Raw genomic sequence first — 16,253 nt, 5'->3', positions numbered from 1 at the left:
AAAAGGAAGCTGAAAAATGGTGTTTGGGATGGAGAGAAGGGGGCATAAAAAAAGAAAAACAACTTCACTTAGAATATATTCTAAAAGGTTAAATATTAAACTTGAAAGACAGAACTATGGTAGTAGAAGAAAAAATAAGTATGAAAAATAACAGTCTGTCAGGACATGAATTTCTAAAGAAAATGGTTCTCTCGTGAGCAGAGGTAATACAGTCAGTCATGGGGGCTCTAGGGAAACAAGGATAATTCCAAGAAAGAATGCTGGAACCAGACTCAAGTGTTTTAATCAGCCATCTGAGTCATAGCTAAAACTATTCCATGGCAACGGGACAGATCGCACTCAGACAAGCCAGCAGCCTGCTTGCTGGGCCAGCCCTCTGGCTAGATGATACAATCACTGCTCTGGCCAGAGCAAAAGGATCAAGTGAATTCTAATGGCAGTGATAACGAATGGCCATCCTGTCACCTATTTATACTTTCCTGTGGTAAAAGATCAATGTTCTTTTATAGACTAAAGAGGTCGAACACAAACCCAACAATACATTCATTTATGTTACTAAAAATAATAGAAGCATTTTTTTCCATAAGGACACTAATATCACAGCTTAGTGGCAGGGAAGGGAAATCCTCCTTCTTTCCTTTCTGAAGTGAGTCACAGGAAAAATGGATCAAACTTCCCTGCACATATAATCTTCTGGAATGCTGATCTGCGCAGATGCCGGGGCCGCCCACCCTGAGAGCACGATTCTGCACTTGCGTAACGACCTCTGGGGATTCTGAGTTTCTCATATAGGTCTGGGCTGCCAGAAGCAGCTCCATGTGACTTATATTAGATAAGATATAGCGAGGAGCCATGGACTGGGAGTCAGAAAATCTGGGTGATAGATTTGTCACTAACTTATTCCACTTTGGGCAAGTTCCTGCCTCTGTGCCTCAGTTTTCTCATGTGTTGAATAAGCAAAATACTGCCTCTCTCACCTACTGTGCCTCACAGACATGCCAATTTATACAAAAGTGACTTGGAAGTATGAAGAGCATAACAAACAAGCATTTTGTCTTTGAGAAGGGAACCTTTAATCTAATTCAGTGAATTTAGTATTACCTATTATATTCCTGATAAGAGCTAATAACAGATTACCCCTTCCTCTTTTCTTTTAGGCTTAATCTAATGAAGGTGGTGCTAGAGTAAGTGACAGTCTGTCTTATTTATCATGTGACGGACTCCACAGCTCGACCCCACCCCGACAAAGAGAACAATAAGGACATTACCTAAGCACTGCGGAAATGGTACCGAAAGGAGGCGCGTGTCTCAGCGTGTTTCTTACCAAGTCTATGAGCTTGGTTACAGGAACTTCCCGAATCGGCCTTTTCATTCTGCACAAAGCCTCTAAGGATGTACCGAAACAGCTCGGGAGGTAATTCCCACTGATGGTCAGAAAGTAGTCTTTGCCTCGATCCAGGTGAAGGACAAGAATATCTTCAATTTTATCTTCCCCAGAGTTCAGGATGGTCACAGCATCTTTGCTGACATACACATCAAGGGAAATGTCTACTGTCTCATCTGAAATGTAAGAGATGACACATGGTAACAGAAACTTCCAGTGGAAAAACAAAGTGGAGATGAGAACTAGCAGAAGTGGCCTCTAAAAATCACGTGACAGAGGAGAGATTGGACATGCAAAAGAGGTCTCCCCAATATTATGACAATGACGGTCAGAGACATGTGGTTAGAGAACAAGAAGTTAAACAAAAGGAGGGGCCATGGGAGGCAGGAGGAGGTGGCCCATTGCAAGCAGGGGCAGCGCGGTAAAGGAAAGACTCACTTGGCTCCAAGTAGCCCTCGAAAGGTTCGGCCCGAAGCCATGGCTTGCAGTACTGGCTATCATTAAGTTTAGGGATGAAAGAAAAATGGCAGGGAACCTGTCCATTGTTGCTGATCTGGAACTTCTCCTTTTGTAGTTGCCGAAACTTCACATTCTCAAACACAAACTGGGGATGACAGACAGACACAAACATGCATCACTAGTAGGGGAAGTAAGTCAGTTGGATTATTCCATAGAAAATACGAATGAAGAATGAGGTCATTATTAACCAGGTGTGCAACTGCCATACACACTGTCCAGCTGAGCCAGCTGCACACCATCCCTCTCTGATACTTTTCTACCCCACCAGCAGAGGAGGAGTTAAGCAGTTTTTGCTACTTCTCTAGGCTACTCTGACTGTTACTGGGATCCTAACAGGATACCTCAAACTTGGGTCAGAGCATTCATCCCGTGACCAAGTCCTGGTTCTTGAGATATGAATTAGTCAGCAACCCTAAAATATAAACAAAGAGTGGCTAATATCTGAGGGCTTATTTTGTGCCAGGCACTGTTTTGAGAGCTTCCCGTGTATTAACTTGTGTAATCCTCACAAGCACCCCTTTATCCAGAAAAGGAAACTGGCTCTGAAAGATAAGATACTCGTCTGTGGTCATAAATCTACTGAATGGCAGTGATGTGGTTGGCATGGGGGCAGGCTGACTTCAGTAGACATGGTTTTTAGCAATGCACTGCGCTGCCTTCTCTAAGGCACACGGTTTTCCCTGTGCTAACCACGATGGGCAGCAGAAAGGGAAGCCACATAATTGCTCACCTCCCTCCTGCTGAGTTCTAAGGAAGGAAGGAAATCATTTTCCATTCTGTCCATGATGCGTACACTATCCTCAAACACTTTCCGATACCTCTTTTCATCGACAACCTTTACCTGAAATCAAACAAACAAACAAACAAACAAACCCTCTTTTCAGTCTTACATGTTCCTAGCTCATCTTCTTCTGAGATTACCTAGCAATTAAAACTGGTCATTACAGCCATCATTTCAAAATAAACTGTGGTTCAAACAATATCCTCAAACACTTTCTGTTATCTCACTCCATCTAGAACTCTTACCTGATAGAAAAAAGGCCCTTCTTTCAGTCTTTATGGGCTCTTATCTTAAATATCCCTGAGTCTAACAATTTTTAAAAAGGTCACTAAAACAAACATAAATTAAACTAAGCATTAAACAATTACACACTTTAAGATGAAGGTAAGGTTAATTGGTTAACTTCCTACAAGGTTAAACCTCTGTGCTAAGAAGCTTGTTGATAGTAATAAATATTTGGGAAGAATATTTTCTTGTTCTACAATTATTTGGTGGCAGAGAAAATGTGATTTTGTAAAATGATGCCCTGCACTGTACAAAATGGCAGTGTCAAAATATACCTATTTCTGTTTCTAACAATGATCCTAAAGTGTTGAAACAACAGAAAAAAATGGTTAAAGCATTTAACTCCATTAGCTGCTATGCACAAATGCCAAGAATCGTATCTATGCTCAGATTATACATAATGATAAAAGGTATGTTAGTAAATGAAGCCTGTGGCCATTTTAGAAAATGCTTGCCCCAACATGCCCTAAATTAGACTAAAAGCATGTAACAAACAAGTCACCCTGACCAAGAGATCAAAAATCCTCCTATCTGACACGGCACTTTCAGCTTCTTGACAACTATGTTTTTTCACCATTAAGACTTCATACAAAAAAAAAAAAATCATGCAAATCAGTGCCAAAAAATGAACGTAAATAACAAAGCATTCTAACTTATGAGATCCTAGTTTCTTTTTAGAATAGAAAACTTCACAAATTCAATGTGAAGGCAGTAGACGTAAAGCCAATGTGGGCAATAAAAACAGCAAAGCTGAGCAAACATCTCCAAGGCTGGGGAGGTTGCTGCATAGCTGAACCATAACGTTTGAGGACTGAGGAGCCAGCGACACTACTGTCACCAGGGCCCACACTGCAGTGTGAGAGGAAAAGGAATGTTTTCTATAAACAAATTCATACATATATATATACATACATACATTCATATGTACGTACGTACGTACATACATACATACGTACATACACACACATACATACACACATACATTCATACATACATACACACATGCATGCATACATACATTCATACATACATACATACATAATTTTTTAAGGAATGTTATATTTTGTAATACCTTTACAAAACTTTACAACTTTTATTTCAAAAAGTATTTTACATGTGTCATCTTATATATTTTCACAACAGCCTGTGAGGCTACCAAAGCAATGATTCAATTCTGATAGTTGAGAACATCAAGACACAAAAAGATCAAGTAAGCTGCTCACTGCCTCAGTTAGTCCCAGAGGTGACACTGGGACATCTAGTAAAGACCTGTGCAAAACATTAGGCGTGCAACAGGAACAACTTGGGTAGGCCTTAAAAATGCAGAGACCTCGGCCTACTGATCAAAATCTGGGGCTGGGGCCTATACATCTGCATCCCTCAGAGCTCTCCAGGCAGTTCCCGTGTCCACGAAAGTCTGTAAACCAATGCGACGGCTCCCATTACGAAGTGCAAGGTGGGCGCCTTGTCTCAGCCCAATCTCAGCCAGAGAGCAGCACGTCTTCTGAAGTGAACTGGCCACTGAGTACACGGCCCCTTTGTTAAGTCATTGATGCTAAGGGTGGTAAAAATACAATGTGGCTTTTAAAGCTTCTAAGCATAGCATGCCTAAGAATTCCAAATATGGGGTGGGTGGTTACTCACTGAAATCAAAGCTTTTCTCAGTGGGTTATCATAATCATAGCCCTTAATCGCACATTAAGAATAATGAAGGGGAAAATAGCACAGAATGTCATGGCCTGATAAATCCCTTTTAGAAAAGGAAATTATTAACAAAATTAGGAATTAAGTAAAAAAGTACAATAAGCTAGATCCTTATGTACTAATGTGGCTAGCCCTGGTTGGGTGGCTCAGTGGATAAGGTGTCGACTTGGTGCACCAAAGGTTGTGGGTTCGATCCCTAGACAAGGCACATATGAGAAGCAACCAACGAGTATACAACTAAATGGAAGAACTAAGTGCAACAACGAGTTGATGTTTCTCTCACTCTCATCCTCTCTCTCTCTTCCTCTCTCTCTTTTTCTCTCTACCCTTTCCCCCTCTCTCAAATTAATGTAAAAAAAAGAAATAATGTGGATAGCTCTCCAAAACACACCACTGAAGTTTTAAAAACAGCAAATTGCTGACCAACACATACAGTATGAGACCATTTATGATCTAGACACACTAATTACAAAGCAGTACTGTACTGTCTGTGGGTAAACAGAAAAACACATGCAAAGGTCTAGATCTGTGCTGTTCCACAGGGACCTTTAAGTCATTAAAAGTAAACAGAGTTGAAAATTCAGTTTTCTAAGTCACACTAGCCACACTTCAAGTGATCCATAGCTGCCTGCAGCCAGAAGCTACTGCACTGGACAGGACAGAGCTAGAGCACTTCCGTCGTCACAGAAAGACCTACTGGGCAGTGCCGGCCCAGGAAGACGGAAACTCCTAAGGGCATTGGGCCGAGCTAGGGAGTGGGGGCTTGGGGGAAACTGGGAATGAGGGACAGAGCAGGAATTGAAGAACTTCAGCTTATCTGTACATTTTGCTTAAATGTTTTTAATTTTAAAGAGAAATCACTTTTGAATTCCTGTGTAATTTAAAAATCATTCAACACTAGAGAGAAAGACCTTTATTAAAGATACATAAAAATACATAGGAAGCATGGAAAAATTTTAAATATCCTGTTGGGTGTTCTTGATTAATATGTATGGAGTATTATAAATAGTCCTAGGTTCTGAAAAGAACAAAATAGCCAAGTATAGCTGATTAAAACAGAAAGGTTAGTGTTTTGTGAAAGACATCCTTTTAAAAATGGATTAAGAGAACTCAAATAATAAAACAGGGCAGTACACAACTACAAACTAGAAATTAAATGGCCTGAGAGTAGTATCTGAGGCACAGCCTGGTCAGTAAGTTCTCGGAACTGCAGGAGTGATGGGGGGGGGGGAGCAGAAAGAGCATCTATAGCAGGCATCCCCAAACTACGGCCCCGCGGGCCACATGCAGCCGCCTGAGGCCATTTATCCAGCCCCCTGCCACACTTCCGGAAGGGGCACCTCTTTCATTGGTGGTCAGTGAGAGAAGCACTGTATGTGGCAGCCTTCCAATGGTCTGAGGGACAGTAAACTGGCCCCCTGTGTAAAAAGTTTGGGGACCCCTGATCTATAGGCTTGGGAGTTCAACAGAGTTAAGATTTGAATCTCAGCAATCCTTCTAGCTGAATGCTCTTAAAAAAGTTATTTAAATGCATTGGTTCTCCATTTGCTCACCTGTTAAATGAGAAATATTTAACTCAGAGCCTTGTTGGAAGGAGTAAATGAGACGTGTGTACACTGCCGTGCACAGTCCCTGGCGCAGACTAGCTGCTATCTGAGAAATATTTACTATTATTATTCATGATTATTTTTAAGTTTCAAAATGCACAAAAGTCAAGTCATCATTGCCCCCCTCAATTCAGAATCTATTCTAAGATCAAGAACTAATTTTGTACCTAAAAGCAACGCCTCAAATTCATCCCCCTTTAAGACAAGAGTAGGATAAGACATGTCGGTGATAATCTATGTCAGAAGGCCCCCAAATCGTCATACACACAGAGGAAAGTGACTCTCTTTCTATGCTTTTGGCATGCCTTACCTCGTTAATCCTCTTAAGTAGGTACTATTTTATCCCCATTCTGTAGAGCAGAAAACTGAGGCGCAGGGCGTTACATAAATTTTCCATGGTTGCACAGAAAGTAGTTGAGCTGGGACGTGAATCTTAGCAGTTTAGCTATAAAGTCCATCCTATCAAGCATTGCACTATACAGATTCTGACAGATTACATGATCACAAGTCTGGAGAATCTATAAGAAATAATCTAAATGTACTAGCTGTAATAAATCAACACGATCCCAAAACATAACCTGCATACTAAGAACACAACTAGAATAAACAATGTGAAAACAAAAACTTTACTCACAAAAGAGACAAAACAAGTAATCTAGTCCAGGATACAACGGAGTAAAAATCATGTGAAAGCTGTATTCCTGGACGGGAAGACATTACTGTAGGGCTGACAGTATGCTCCTTAAGGTAGATACAAAATTCGTTTGTGCTCGGACCAGCCTGTGCTTTTACCCCTGCTTTCCCCCCCCCCTCCACCTAGACCTCTCTCCTCACTATTTATCTGATGAAGAGCTACTCATCCTTTAAAACCTAGTCTCTCATTTTTTATGTATAAGGACTGTAGGAGGCTAAGGTTCCTACCAAGTCCTTACACAGCGTGAGAAACATCTGCATCACTAAAAGGACCCAGAGACAGCATTCAGAAGGGCCGAGGGTACTAACTTCTTGATGCTGCAAATGACTGGTTATGAAAACATTTATGATTCACTGCATTAATGATCTGTTCTGAGTCTAAATAATGCTATCAGAATAGATACTTGACATACAGACAAATGAGTGAACAAACAAATGTTTACCCCAATATGGAAGAGGGCGCTAACAGGCTTGTGGTCACTGGTTTTCATTTCCATGTGACTCCGGTAATGAAGCTGATTAACATTTGTTCCCCTCCAAAGAATTCGGTCACACCAGGCTGGAACCCGACATTTCCCACTGAAAATAAAAAAAGGAATTCTGATGAGAACAGACCACACAAGAATGTAATACCTACCACACTGGTTCAAAGCTGAGGTAGGCCCTCCTGCTATCCACTTCTCCTTCTTTAACAACCCCAGCTATGATCTTCCCTACTACACTGCAGACTCTGGAGAGACCGTGTCAGCTTGGTTGCCACTAAAGTCCCAGCACCTAGCACAGGATGTGTTGCAAAGTAGGAGTTCAATGAACACTTCTCTAATGAATGAATAAACAGTGCTCCTAAAATTAGGATTACATCTTCAACGACATCGTCTTAGCGAAAAAATAACAGTGCTTTCTTAAAATAGCCTCAAAAGGTTGGGATTATATTCAGAACTCATCCTCCTCCTTTGCTCTATAAACTGCAGTGAGACTTCACAACAGATTGACAGCTGATAAAATCTAAAAATCCAATTCCATATTCCTAGACTGGGCTTAATCTCTGGAGATGAGCGATTGGATTTCTCCTTTAAACCTGAACTTTTATGAACAAGTCTAGCCTCTTCTAATAGAAATTAACTAACATCTAAGCATGCAAGTCTGATCCATAAGAGCCCACAGAATACCAAGAGTAGGGAACACATCCGTTCATCATTCTATTAAAATCAGCAACACCTTATACACCTGAACCAGAAGGTGACACAAATAAGTTCTTAACAGTAGCTCTTCAGTTGAGTCTAAAATCAGGTGAGTAGAAGAAACAAGGCCAAGTGTACAGATCTTCTGTCAGTGTCACTTTTCACTTTCTGGCCAGCTCCTGTGGAGGGCAGACTGCTGCCACCCCACCCCAGAGTTCACTGAATCTGCCCTGGCCAGGTGTGCTCAGTAGATAGCGCATTGTCCTGGTGTGTGGACATCCTGGGTTCAATCCCTGGTCAGGGCCCACATGAGAAGCAACCATTTGCTTCTTTCCTCCTCCTTCTCTCCTTTCTCTCTCTCTCTCTCTTTCCTTCTTGCAGCCAGTGGCTCAATTGGTTGGAACATGTGGGAGTCTGTTATCTCCCTTCCTCTCACTTAAAAATAACACACAGGCCCTGGCCGGTTGGCTCAGCGGTAGAGCGTCAGCCTGGCGTGCAGAAGTCCCGGGTTCGATTCCCGGCCAGGGCACACAGGAGAGGCGCCCATTTGTTTCTCTACCCCTCCCCCTCTCCTTCCTCTCTGTCTCTCTTCCCCTCCCTCAGCGAGGCTCCATTGGAGCAAAGATGGCCCGGGTGCTGGGGATGGCTCTGTGGCCTCTGCCTCAGGCGCTAGAATGGCTCTGATTGCGGCAGAACTACGCCCCAAGATGAGCAGAGCATCGCCCCCTGGTGGGCATGCCAGGTGGATCCTGGTCGGGCACATGCGGGAGTCTGTCTGACTGCCTCCCCGTTTCCAGCTTCGGAAAAATGAAAAAACAAAAAACAAAAAAACACACACACAAAGAAATAGAATGTGGCTAGGGATTCTTGTTTAAGTTTCTGGGCTCAGCCAGCTAGGAAGCCACAGGGAACAGAGAAATAGATAGTAGGTAGAAGACAAACAATGACCAGAAATGTACTGACAAGGGCATTTGACTTGGATAATGAAGAGATCAAAGGGCGCCCCGAACAGTGGGTCTCAGCTTTCTCTGGCAACTGCAGATTCTGGGCCCTGGCAACAGTATTTTTTAAAGTCCCCCAAGAGATTCTAATGTGTATTCAAGATTGAGAACCACTGTGCTGGAAGAACTTTCATGATTTTTGTGTTCATCTTTTGGTGACTTGAGTAAAATAGTTAAAAGAGTTTGGAAAGAAACAGAACAGGACAATAGGTAAGTAAATTGAGGTGACATCAGGAAGGTGCAAATCTAAGCAAGTCTGCTGGGGTGACAGGAATAAAGTACTGCAGACAGCCCATAAAACTTCAATGGTCCTCAGATAGACGTTACACTTTTTAAAGATGTATTTACCTTTAAGTACACATGAATTAAAAACTTTTCTGTAATAGCATTGAGCCATTAGGTCTTTCTAAAAAATTTATAAAATTTATTTTTAGAGAGAGAAAGGGAGAGAAGGAGAGAAGTGAGGGGAGGAAGGGGGAGAGGGGAGAGATATTGATTTACTGTTCTACCTATCCATGCATTTATTGCTTGATTCTTGTATGTGCCCCAACTGAGGATTAAACCTGCAACCTTGGTGTATCAGGACGACCTTCTAAGCACCTAAGCTACCCGGCGAGGGCTCCATTAGGTCTTTTATATCTGCTTCTGACATGATCTAAAAAATTCCTAGCCCTTTACCAATATGGAAGGACAGAAATAAGATCAGGCCTTAATCTATTCCATGAGGAGGTTTTTGGACTTTACCTGGAATCCCATCGGTCTGTTTTAGAGTCATACTTATAAGTAGGGATAAACTTGATTTCCCCTTCGGTGAAATCAATAAAAGCTTTTTTCTGTGTGCGCTGAATATTTAGCTAGAAATAGAAATAAGCATCACATAAACAGGGTAATAGCATAATGCAGGCGACAAGCAGGTTGATTGGTCATTTCTAAGTAGCTAGTCTCAGAGTATATAGTAAGTCCTTTGCAACTCTCAGAGTATATAGTAAGTCAAATTTCCATACCTTATGAGTTAAAATGGGCCATTTCCGCAACACCCAAACTTGTCCCCAGCTAGGATGCTCATATGAGCACATTGCTAAGTATTTAGTGGTAGCAGTGGTCATGTAAAATGGAAAAATGAAATATGAATATTCCTAATTTCCCTAATGGGAGGCACAATTTTACTTTAAAAAAAATCACATAAATGTTTAATGGATAATTCCAAAAGTCCAATTTAGTGAATAGCTACAGATTGTTTTGAAAGTTATCCTTGAGGCCCTGGCCGGTTTGCTCAGTGGTTGAGCATCGGCCTGGCGTGCAGGAGTCCCGGGTTCGATTCCCGGCCAGGGCACACAGGAGAAGTGCCCATCTGCTTCTTCACCCCTCCCCCTCTCCTTCCTCTCTGTCTTTCTCTTCCCCTCCTGCAGTTGAGGCTCCATTGGAGCAAAGTTGGCCCGGGCGCTGAGGATGGCTCTGTGGCCTCTGCCTCAGGCTCTAAAATGGCTCTGGTTGCAACAGAGTGACGCCCCAGATGGGCAGAGCATCGCCCACTGGTGGGCATGCCGGGTGGATCCCGGTCAGGCGCATGCGGGAGTCTGTGTGACTGCCTCCCCGTTTCCAGCTTCAGAAAAATACAAAAAATACAAAAAAAAAAAAAAAAAAGAAAGTTATCCTTGAATATTTTACCAGAATTACATGAGATTGAGAATTTATTCCAACTGTACCCCCTTAGGAGGCAGGGTAGAGGAAGATATGCAAAGAAATTAGCTAGCCAACCTCAATGTGAAGGAATACACAGCCACAAAAGGCTCAGTACAAAAACCATTCTACTACAAAACACCTGAAATTTGACTATGTGAGGTCAAAAGACTCATGTAAGGATTTAAAGGCACTCAAATCAAATCGAAACATTTTCTTCCCTTAATAATAAGAAGCATTCATCTTTAGCATCTAGTATCCATAAACTGAAACAAAGACTCAAGTCATGTGCTAGGTTCCAAGTTAAATTTACAGAAAATCAGGTTCTTGAATATCAAGTTTACACAAATGTGATCAAATCAATTCTTTCCCCACGGGTTTTAACATCTATAACCCAGCTAGCCTCCACTTCTCAATCAGTTCCCATTAAACCAGTCTGTGTCCCTTGTCGTCAACTTTTCTCCTGCGCTTCCCAATCCCCTCCCAGCTGTTGGAGCCCGCCAGATAATCACAGAGCAGCCTTCCCAGTTTCATCTGCCAAACCACATCAACACAGCTGGGGGCCCGCTTCCTCCAGGAAGCGTTCTTCAATTCATCCCAGCCATCCGCCAGCTCATTGACACAGATCTCTTCTTGATAAAAACTTAATGAATGAACCTTATATTTACTTTCTGTCACCGGCGCTACCTCCCCTCCTGCCACCTAAGGGCTTGATAAAAGCGCTACAGCCCTTGTACGCATTCACTGTATTCCGAGTCAGTTTCCCAAGACTATGAAAGCTTCCCATCTATTCCTAGAGTAAGACACACCGCCTACAGGTCTATCTCATAAACCTAACAGTTTTATTTGCTCTGTACGAAAGTACCTATAAAATGAACATTTACATACCTGGTCAAATTTCAGGAGTCTCGGAAGGTCATTCTTGTTAATAAGACTCTTCACTTCATTGGCATCTGGCATGCAGAGTCTATAGTTCAGATCTCCCAACCAGATGACTACACTGAGGATCAGGAAATATATGAACAGAAGTACCCATAATTAGCATAAACATCAACTAGAGACCGGAGAAAAAAAACGGATCGATTATCAGTAAAGATTTATCACTATCTGACAAAGGGTTGAATTGAAGCTGTAACGATCTTTTGGAGGAAAGTACTACTGATACCGGAGAAGGATTACAGATTACACAGTACGCAGGAGGACGGGCACTCCACACGTGAAGAACAAAGACAGAGAAATAAAACAGTATACATGTGCGATTCAGAAGCCAAAGAGTTAAATGCCTAAGAGAAGCATGTAGTTTATCTGTTGGACTAGCTTCAGCATCTTTTCTGGCTGCTTGCCAAGTCTCTAGGGAAAGAGAATAGGAACATTTTCTGCCTCTATGAGCCCTGACATTCTGCAGGCTCTGCGTGGTCTGAATGATACCTCTCCCAGGACTCACTAGGAAACATAGGTCCAGGGCTCTCTACTGCAGCCAATCCGTCTACCCCACCCCAGGTCCGCTCTCCAAATCCCAGGCAGCAAGGACCCTGGAATACAATGGGATCTACAGTCTCTCTCAGAATCCTCAGGCTCCCAATCACACCAACAGGCCCTAAAATATGCTGAGACTTTGAAATTACCTCACCAAACTAGATTCTCCTTTGAGCCATCTCAAGCACTGAATGAATCTCTTAAGTGCAACAAAAAAATTTCTAGAATCCTGGGGTAATCAATTTATGGAACTTCAGGGCAACTTTTTGACCATTAATGTTAAGGCCTCAACTGTACCACTGTGAAACAGACCAATATCACTGTCCTTCCCTACTCTTTCCTCAGTTTACTCTACTGTCTACTGATTCTAATACCCGAAAATTATCTCTTGTTTTTCTACAATTCCCATCTTAAACCACTTATTTTAAACCACATCACCCTCTCAGAATTTTTTTTTTTTTTTTTTTTTTTTTTTTTTTTTTTTGGTGACAGGAACAGAAATACAGACAGAGAGAGGACGGATAGGGACAGACAGGAGAGAGATGAGAAGCATCAATTCTTTGTTGTGGCACCTTAGTTGTTCACTGATTGCTGTCCCATATGTGCCTTGACTGGGGGGGGGGCTACAGTAGAGTGAATGACCTCTTGCTCAAACTAGCGACCTTGGGCTTCAAGCCAGCAACCTTTGGGTTCAAGCCAGTGATCATGGGGTCACATCTATGATCCCGCGCTCAAGCTGATGAGCTGTGCTTAAGCCAGCAACCTCGAAGTTTCGAACTTGGGTCCTCTGCGTCCCACTCCAATGTTCTATCCACTGCACCACCGCCTGGTCAGGCTCAGTATTTCAATTATCAGTATTAATTTCTTTACAACTAATTATTTTCTATCACCCAACTCATTCCTCAATTGAAAAGTCTCAATCACTAACCTTTCCCTCATGTTGATCCAGTGGGGTCTTTAAATTCCAACTTCCCCTATTCTTAACCCTTTGAGTAGTGAATGTTTTTCATGCTCGCTGACCTTCAGGAGTGAGGTTTTTTTTTAAATGAAATTAGTTCCAGTTCCAGTTTGATCAACTTAAAATCATGTATGTTGGATAATCAACAAGAAGGACATACATTTGCCTTTTTTAATGTTGCCTTACACATTTTAAAAACAAACTGATCATAGTTCACATGGTCAGGAGGCACGAGGATGTACAAGAATGTTTGTACTACTCAAAGAGTTAATGATTTACAGCTATTAAAAGAATAAAGTAGATCTATACTGGCATGAAAAGAGATCTACAGCAAATAAAATAATATAGTCCATATAACAAGTATATGTGTGTTTACACGTGCATAGAGAACATTCTAGAACAGCACTATTAAAAAAATGCAATTGCCTGGCCTGTGGTGGCACAGTGGATACAGAGCCGACCTGGAACGTCAAGGTTGCTGATTCGAAACCCGGGCTTGCCAGTCAAGGCACATAGGACAAGCAACCAATGAACAACTAGAGTGAAGCAACTACTTCTCGTCCCCTACCCTCTTCTCTCTGTAAAATCAGTAAATAAAATCTTTAAAAAAAAAAAAAGAAATATAATGCACACCAAAAATGCAGTCTAAATTTTTCTAGCAGCTGCATTTAAAAAGTAAAAAAACCAAACAGTGAAAATAATAGTAAACTTCATTTAACTCAATATATCCAAATTATTATCATTTCAACATGCAATCAATACTGAAAATTTCATTTTATTTTTATTATTTTTAATACCAAACATTTTATATATTTTACATTTTCTCAAGCGTCTGAAATTCCCGGTCTAGTTTGTGCTTACAGCACAGCTCAGTCCGGCCCAGCTGCTTCACTGTATGTCAGCCAGCGTGGCTGCTGGCCGTAACGCTGGACAGCACGGACACAGAAGGACACACCAACTGCTGGCAGTGGCTTCAGTTGGAGAGAGAGATTGGCTGGGGAGATTGGAGGATGAGAGATCAGGGATTTTTACTTTTATCTTTTACTCCGTTTACAGCAAACACTTCTATTTTATAGTTTAAAAAACAATAAAAATTCCAGATCTTGGCTACTGTAAACAATGCTGCCATAAACATGGGGGTGCATTTCTCCTTTTGAATCAGCGATGTGGTGTTCTTGGGATAACTGTGTGAACTGAGGAGCGGAATAGAGACAGAGGCGAGGTCAAAGGGTCCAGAGGGAAAGCGGACAGAGGGAAAGGGGATGAGAGGATGGGATGAGAGCGGAAAAGCAAAACCGGGGGGAGAGTGTTGCGGGGAGGGGGGCAATGGGGATGTGGTGGGGAACACAGGGGAGTGGGGGAGGTATTCAGGGGGACACCAGAATCTATGTACACCAAATAAATTAAAACAAAATTTAAAAAAATTGACTCCAATTGACAGACCCCTCCTGTATTACTTTACACGCACTCTAACAGAACTAACCTTTCCTCTGATAGCAAATCTAGTTTTTCTACCTCAATAAATCTGCTCCTCCTCCCAAAGCCTCTCTTCTTTGTGTCCCCATCCATAAGTGGCAAACCCTTCTGCTTCCCGTTCTGTGGTTCCTCAAAACGTGTATTCTCTGCTCGGCCCCACTATTCAAAGCCTCCTTGGACTGAACACTCACTCGTGTTTCATGATGTTCAGTTGAGGGAGGCTCTGATTTGGGACCACAAAACTCATCCGCGCACAGATGTCCTTATAGTCTTGATTCCTTCTCTCAAAGTCCTCCACGTGGGCAGCCAGGTGGGAATTGACAATGCAAAATGTAGTGTTGTGGAATACAAATCTCACCGCTACCCCACCTTTGTTTCCCTGTTGACAAGAGTTATTATTCACAGTTAGTACAAAGACACAAATAGCAGCTGAACCGCGCACGAACAGAAATAATCAGCAAATTGATTTCCAAAGGAACTCACCATTTTTCCCATGATTCCAGTTCCAACTGTTTCTGTTGCAACATCACGGATATGTTGCCACTGATCTTTTCTGGCAAATATCAGGAGCATCATTCCAACCAGGCGAACTAGTTGAACCTATGAGATCCGGGGAGTGAGACAAGGTTCATGTCAATAGCACTCTTTTTAGATAACACATATCTAACTTCCCACAACTTATTTTTCACCAAGAAGGCATAAGAAATGCTCAAATCTGAATCCAACTCATCTAATTTCCCAGTGGACTCCATAAAGAGGAAACATAATTTCTCTGGGGAGCTCTAATCTGGTTCTGACTAGTAAGTCTTCAGGACAGCGAGTACACTCAGCTCTAGAGCCATTACTTCCGTCCCGTTTTTGACCTATCAAATAGTTTGGAGAGGAGAAAGCCTCTGTCCAAACTTGTTCCTTTTGTTTTCCTTCCTTGTCTCCAGTTTCCAATTTCCTAAGAAATGAACATTTACAAAATAGCAATCCTTTGTACTTTGATTACCTTAAGTCTGTGAACTAGAGCTAGACATATGTCTGAAATAGGTATTAGCTGGGACCTATATAAAAAAATAACATCAACAGGATTTTTATTACCTACATCAGCTTTCAGAGGTTACAGATAAAAATTATTCAGGCAGGCCCTGGCCAGTTGGCTCAGTGGTAGAGCGTCGGCCTGGCGTGCAAAAATCCCGGGTTCGATTCCCGGCCAGGGCACACAGGAGAAGCGCCCATCTGCTTCTCCACCCCTCCCCCTCTCCTTCCTCTCTGTCTCTCTCTTCCCCTCCCGCAGCAAAGCTCCATTGGAGCAAAGATGGCCCAGGCACTGGGGATGGCTCCTTGGCCTCTGCCCCACGCGCTAGAGTGGCTCTGGTCGCAACAGAGCGACGCCCTGGAGGGGCAGAGCATTGCCCCCTGGTGGGCGTGCCGGGTGGATCCCGGTTGGGTGCATGCGGGAGTCTGTCTGACTGTCTCTCCCCGTTTCCAGCTTCAGAAAAATACAAAAAAAAAATTCAGGC

General features: G+C 42.4%; 1 protein-coding gene across 3 annotated transcripts in view; it reads right to left on the bottom strand.

Annotated features, from left to right (window-relative positions):
* OCRL (OCRL inositol polyphosphate-5-phosphatase) overlaps nt 1-16,253 on the bottom strand; it is a 58,615-nt gene that overhangs the window by 19,670 nt on the left and 22,692 nt on the right. For all 3 annotated transcript variants that reach the window (XM_066356109.1, XM_066356111.1, XM_066356110.1), the window contains exons 10-17: nt 15,229-15,345; nt 14,937-15,124; nt 11,724-11,835; nt 9,900-10,009; nt 7,417-7,552; nt 2,634-2,744; nt 1,823-1,988; nt 1,325-1,560 (exon numbers count right to left, since the gene is read on the bottom strand). In XM_066356109.1, the coding sequence (XP_066212206.1) occupies nt 1,325-1,560; nt 1,823-1,988; nt 2,634-2,744; nt 7,417-7,552; nt 9,900-10,009; nt 11,724-11,835; nt 14,937-15,124; nt 15,229-15,345 (1,176 nt within the window). The remainder of the gene's footprint in view (nt 1-1,324; nt 1,561-1,822; nt 1,989-2,633; nt 2,745-7,416; nt 7,553-9,899; nt 10,010-11,723; nt 11,836-14,936; nt 15,125-15,228; nt 15,346-16,253) is intronic.

This window comes from Saccopteryx leptura, chromosome X (assembly GCF_036850995.1).
Source record: "Saccopteryx leptura isolate mSacLep1 chromosome X, mSacLep1_pri_phased_curated, whole genome shotgun sequence".
NCBI classification, from domain to species: Eukaryota; Metazoa; Chordata; class Mammalia; order Chiroptera; family Emballonuridae; genus Saccopteryx; species Saccopteryx leptura.
Note: the sequence above shows the minus strand (reverse complement) of the source record. Positions and strands in the feature narration are given on the sequence as shown.